The following is a 6,445-nucleotide window of genomic DNA, read 5'->3' as shown; positions in this document are numbered from 1 at the left end:
TTTGCTTGTCTCCAGCACTCATTTCACCAGCCTTTATGCTAGCCAGGGGTATAGGGGCATGCCACTAGAAGCTTCTTTGGAGGCTAAGCTACCAAAACCAACCAACCAAAACCCTATGCCAAAACAACACAGTACTCATCCAGAATGAGAGTATGTGAACCACCTAACAAGTCTGAAGAAATATTTCTGAAAGCCAAGCTCAGTCTTCTGGCTTGCTTGTTCTGATCGAATCATTTGCATTCCCCATTTACCTTCAAGGAGAAGGAGGAAGAGACATCAACCACCAAAAGCCATCTTGTTAATATTTTTTGCCAATTCAGAAGTATTTGTACCGCTCACACCCTTCCTGAATGTGAGGGAGAGAGAGAAATGTAGTGAGCAGCAGGGAAACTCTAAGCAGTAAATACCAGGCTACATCTTGCTCAAGTTCCCTTGGCTCTGGGCTGGTCCAAGTGCCTTTTTCCCACATCATTTAATAGAAAGTAACCTAAAGCAACCTGATTTTCATGCCATAAATTTAAAATAATCAAGCATGGGACTTCAAGCTTTTGAATCCTATATTATGTTCATTTCCTTTATGAGAGAGAAAAAAAAAGAGAGAGAGAAAGAAAGAAAGAAAAGAAGAGAAAGAAAGAAACAATCAATTTGAGCTGGACAAGTCTTCTCACTGCCTCTTGCACAGACTGGGATCTCAGAAAAAGCCCTAGAAAGCAGGTATGATGGCAGCAGGACAAGGTGGTGGATCTTCACCAGGCTGAGGCAGCACTAGAGGTTGTTGCAGCACAGGAAAGCTTTCCCTCGTGCCCAGAGAGACAGATGGAGAGTTTTTCATACCTTGTCCTTTGGCTTTCTTTGCACACAAAATATAACTCACTCTACAGTTAATTTCTTAGGCTACAAACTATTTGGCCCTGGTTTGATGTATATTTTTTCAGTTAAGCATATGTGTGTGTGGATAATACCCTGCTCAGAACAGAAAAGGGGAAAAAAATAATCACACGATCCTTAACAGATGAGTTTAAACTGCTTATCTGCAGAGGAGTAAGTCTTGTTTTAGTAACAGCTGAATCACATAAGAAAGCAGTCACAGTTGTACACCAGCAGACCACAGAGCAGTGTAACCAATTTGCTTCCTACAGGAGAGAAGTATCCTTGTACCTTGAGGTACTGAAAATACACCAAGAGACTCGCATGGTAAAACCAATCCTGAGCTGCCAAAGGCATGCAATAAATGTAATAACCTCTTTTGTCACCGCCAGACAATGTAGATGGAGCTCTGGCTACGAGCCTTTGCCTTTGCACCCACCACGTCTCAAAGCACAACGGAGCACAAAAGTTCGGAGTTGGCTAAGTAATACCAGAGCATCGATTTTGTGACTCACGGCGCACTGTGTGCAAGTAATTTGTGTGCTGTGCCTGTAACCGAGCTACAACACAGCCACTAGGAACTCCTCTCAGGTCTAGGATTTACCAGGCAAATGTGCTGCCCTCTTGAACGTGAAAAGGGTTCAGTGTGAGCAGTCAAGATAGTCGGTCACTGCTGTGTCCAAGGCACAAAGGGGTCTCAATATAACATTAAAGCACTACCCTAGTGCCTGTGCAGTGCTGCTCAAGATGTGTTACTGCTAAAAAGGGGATGATTTCCCTTGATGTCCATAGAAGCATTCCAGGTGGTTCACGCGTACATTGGTTTGTGTTTTGTTGTCGTTCGTTCATTTGTTTTTGCATTAAGATAAAAAAAATGAAGTTGAATTTTCCTACATGCAGAGAAATTCACCTTTGTGTCTTCTGTTACGCCCTACGAATTGCCCGCTTTACCTGTTTATCACATCTTAAAATTGAAGCACATCTGTGATCACTGGAGAAACTGGAAAACCCCTGGACTGAACCAAACCACTGCTTTCCCCCGCTCCTCTCCCCCCGAAAGAACAACTACAAGGATACAACACGAACTCATTGCTTCCTAAAATTTAATACTGGGTCAATGTATAAAGGTTACTGGAACTGCCCTCCTTCTGCGAAATTATGAACAAATCTGACTGACATAGGAAGGGCTGACGTAAGTTCTGCTTCTTTCAAGTAAAGACAGGTAAAAGAAAAAGGCGTATTAAGGATCTTCCTGCTTATCAAAACACAGTACGTTGTATATGCGCTTAGTGCTTTGTTTCTGTCCAAGGCATTGGTTTAATTAAAAAGAAAATGCCATGGAGCATTCTAGATGAAGGCTTCTCCACTCCAACTTAAAACACTGTGGCAAAGAAAAGCAGTAACAATTCCTTATGTCAGACCACAAGCACAGGAGAGCACGACCCTGAACTGACTGCTCAAGGTGAGGGAAGAGAGTGCTGAGATCCATTTCCTGCTCGGGGAATCCACAAAGCAACCTGGGCAGCTGCTCACCAGGACAAAGCACTTTTAGGCCCCACTGCAAACAGCACCATCACCCTCCTGCTCCCATTTGGCACAGCATGCAGCGCTGTGCACACACGCACGCTTACCCAGGCACGCAGAAGGGACAGCGTACACAGCCCGAGTAATGTGAAGGCTGGGGATCTTAACCTAAAGCCCGATTCTCCATTGCTTTAATTGTAAATGCGAGCTGGAATTGAGACAGGGCCTCTGAACCACTGCCCTCCCACAAGGCTCTTGCTGGCACCCAGCGACGCCTGGGCACAGCTGAAGGGAACAAATGCTGTAAGGGGAGTTTATAAAACCTTTCAGGACTGGAAAACCCCTCTTGCTTTCCTCTCTGTAGCACTGAGATACCTTAGTATACGATCATTCTCAGCACAGGTCGCTGTTGCTCAGGGATGCGTTTATTCTCACCCTCCCACCTTCAATTTTATTCCTTCATTGCCAGAATGGTTTTAAGATTTAAATGCCAGACAACTCTACAACACTTAGCTTATAAAAAAACAGTGAGTTCAGCTGAGGCAAAGATACCTAAAAATAACAACAAAACCCCACGCTAACTACCCAGCACTGTGCATGGCATACTTGAGCCCAACTGGGATTTTAAATGATTCCTAGAGAAACCTACATTTATCACCAACAGTAAAGATTTTTGAGAAAATGAGCTAGTTGCTGTGGAATTAATAATAGATCTATGCAGATTGGTATTCCCAGGAGATAAAGAGAAAGGAAAAAAAATACTAAAATCTGATGCTCATGGCAAATGAAAAACTAATGGACCATATTTTCCCCAAGGGATGGGAGGTGCTTGCATTTTATTTCGCACTGATGACTATGCCAGACCTGCTGTAACAGGTAACGCTCAGGGAGCGCCATCTCCAGCTAAATGGAAACACCTTGGAAATTTCACAGAGAAGGCAGAGGGGAGTGCAAGTCATCAAACACCAAACCTCAAGAGCACCGAATGATCGTGACAGTGCAGCAGAGTTTGGCTCTGTTTATGATTTACCTCAAAACTACAAGATTCCTACAGCATCGCAAGCTGGAGTTTCTGTATACCTATGGCAGGAAGAGCAGTGATTGACACTGGAACCAAAACCACGGTCAGTCAGGAACGCTGTTTTTCAAAGCCAATCTGTATTGGCATATTTTAGTTCCAAACTCCTTTTAAAAGTTTCAATACAACCAATGGAACAGTTGGCAGATTTCACTGGGGACGTCCTTGAAACCACTCAATGCAACTTCCTTCATACATGTTTACAAATCAAACTCCTCAGCCTCATGCAATTACCCGAGTTTTCATCGTTGCACCAACTACCATAAAATTCATTCTTAAATGATTTAGAAAGGCAAAGGAATCAAAACTGATTTGTATTATTTAACATTTATTGATACAAAACAGAAAAGTAATTTGTAGCCATCTATTTACAATTTACACTGGAGGAAGATCTCTTAAGATCAAGGAAACTATGTGCTTCCAATACAGGTATATTTCCAGTTGGATGGTAGTTAACAGTGTTCTTCAGAACTCGCTCGCATTAGATGATCAACTTGCAGGTGAACTTATGGGGAAGAGGGCTCGGGCTCCAACAACGTGCTTGTTACAATTGGTCTGAAATGCAAAAAGAATAGAAATTAGTTCATCCGGATGAATGCAACGTTCAGTTAAAAACCACAACAAAACCTCTGTGCCATAATGCTAGACAGTAACTGCTCAGTAAAGTGGAATGACTGCAAATTGTATTCAAAGCAGCCACGTACTCCAGTGGCAAATCAATAAAAATATTGGTATCATTTCAATTATGATTTTCAAAAGAGCACATTAGCATAATTTAGCTAAACAAGGTACTCTAACAATTGTGTTCCTCTGAACAAAGTTTGGAGTTGTCAAAGCCACACTCAGTTGCAACACTGACACTTGTTCTACAGATTTGTTTTATGCTACCAGCGTTACGAAATGCTGCATTTTGTGCAGGACCAAGAGCCCTCAGTAGTAAACATACAAGCAAGTCTCATGCTATTTTTATAAAAACCTTGTGTATATTTTAATTCGTTTCTGCTAGTATTTCGGCAAATGGTCCACAGCCCACCATTTACAGCCCCAAGGCCACACAGAGCTGCTGACAGCAGGGAGGAATCCACGGATTAAGACTGTTGCTAACTGAGAGAACCAAGTCTGACACAGCTCACCACCAAGTGACACTGTAAACTGCTCTCTTCTCTGCCCTCCTGACGAGGTAGGTGGTACCACCAGACTCACAGCTTTGGAACAGAAGGTAGCTTACAACACCATAACCATCATCCTCTACCAGGCAGGACAGAGAAATGCTGAAAGTTATGACTGATTAAGAAGACTCAACAGTTGATCAAGCAGAACCAGAGGGATGCACATAAACTCCCTTCCCCCTTAAATGAACTTTCATCTCCTGCTCTCTTCTGTATCCCTTGACCTCTCCGCGGTGGCCAGTGACAAGAACCAGGATGCCAGGTGCGCACACAAGTGCTCACAGGTGTACCTTGTACCTATGCTGGTGATCCTGAAGAGCCATGACAGTCTTCCATCTTAGTCCAGGCTCCTCCTCAGACCCCACAGAAGTCTCAGTAGCCAGGAGGATGCCTTTCTCCTGGCATTTACCAGAAAAGCCAGGCAGCAGCGGGGTGTGAGAGGGCATGTGTGTGCACACACCAGATCTCCGTGCCAAAACCGGCCGGTGCCAAATGGCATCGCCCCTGGCGACAGGAATGAAGATGTAAGAGCAGGTGAATGCCTGGACGAGCCTGCCAGTACAAAATCAGGGCATAGCATGGTGCCTAGGTGATGGCAGAGTCACAGACAGATTTTGCCAAGGCAAAAGGTCAGCAGCATGATGAATTAGTGCTGCGAGAGGTGCCAGAAGCACGCTTTGATGCTGTTAAGTTTGGCTAGGTGCAATGGCATTGGAAAGGATTCTTTTGGCACTGCAGAGCCAGCCTCAACACAGGGATGAAGCTCAAGGACAACCATGTGAGCCTGAAATGGCGGACAACGATAACAAACACCCTGCCAGCAACAGCCTAAACTGACCTTTCTTGGGATTAAAACTACACACGTCTTTAAAAGAACAACAGAGGCCAAAAGGAAGCTTTGCATCACTTCTCTAAGCAAGAAAATCGGGAGCTTTGCCAGGCCTTTTACAAAGCTTGAAGGAGAGGTAGCAGAGGAACTTTCAGGCACAAGAACACTTCTGAAATAATTCAAATACCTGGAACTAAGTTAAACAACTGATACAGTCATTGTAAGCACCACTAAGACAAAAAAAAACCAAAACTTTGTAGAGGGCACTGAATTGAAAAAAATAATCCTTTAGAAATTACTATAGGGTGTAAGACAAAAAAAATGAAGGAAGAGAACATTCAAACTTGATACAGTGCACCACACTGGCAAGTATGTGCATATGGACTTCTATGAAGAAAATAAAATTATGATCAACACTTGTCATAGATGGAGACCCCTTCTTTGTAATTTCTATAATAATTCCAGTTCCAGAAAAGGGCGGGGGGGAACTGGATATTTAAGCAAGTTCTTAGTCCATGCAGGCATCCAGTTAGTTAAAAATGGTTTTGTACTTCAACAGCATACAGAGTTCCTGGGAGATGGGCAAGGACAGGTGGAAGAGTGAGGCATGCACCTCATTTACAACCCTTAGCATCTTGCCAGAGATGAGCATTGCAGCAAAACAAATGCAAGCTTAAAACACCCTTCAGAAAAGGAGCTAAATTATTTTCAGTACAAACAGTATTGCTATGATAGTTCCCCCCTCTTTTTGCCATCAAGAAACACAAGTATGTCATGCAGTGTGGGTGTAGGATGTAAGCAACAGAAGCCATTTCATGACAAGGTAATGATTTCTGTGAACTTAAGTGGGGTTAGCAACCAAACATAATGAAGCTATTCCAAATTCTGATGAGATAATCCACTCAAAGTAATTTGTTTGAAAGGTTAAACAGGAAGCTAAGATGGGACTCGGTACACCACAAAATGAAGAGGCAAAAA

The 6,445-nt window shown here is 43.2% G+C and overlaps 1 protein-coding gene across 6 annotated transcripts in view; it reads right to left on the bottom strand.

Moving 5' to 3' along the window:
* Window positions 1–3,777: 3,777 nt before the first annotated feature.
* UBA6 (ubiquitin like modifier activating enzyme 6) overlaps window positions 3,778–6,445 on the bottom strand; it is a 75,182-nt gene continuing 72,514 nt past the window's right edge. For 4 of the 6 annotated variants that reach the window (XM_066996319.1, XM_066996318.1, XM_066996320.1 and 1 more), the window contains one exon: window positions 3,778–4,024. Coding sequence is in view for 3 of the 6 variants with exons in the window: in XM_066996317.1 (XP_066852418.1) it covers window positions 3,976–4,024 (49 nt within the window). In the remaining 3 variants the exon portion in view is untranslated. Of the gene's footprint in view, window positions 4,025–4,928; window positions 5,143–6,445 lie in introns of all 6 variants that reach the window. The other 2 variants (XM_066996307.1, XM_066996316.1) reach the window with 1 other exon arrangement.

This window comes from Anser cygnoides, chromosome 4, assembly GCF_040182565.1.
Source record: "Anser cygnoides isolate HZ-2024a breed goose chromosome 4, Taihu_goose_T2T_genome, whole genome shotgun sequence".
Lineage (NCBI taxonomy): Eukaryota > Metazoa > Chordata > Aves > Anseriformes > Anatidae > Anser > Anser cygnoides.
This window is presented reverse-complemented; position numbering and strand designations above follow the sequence as displayed.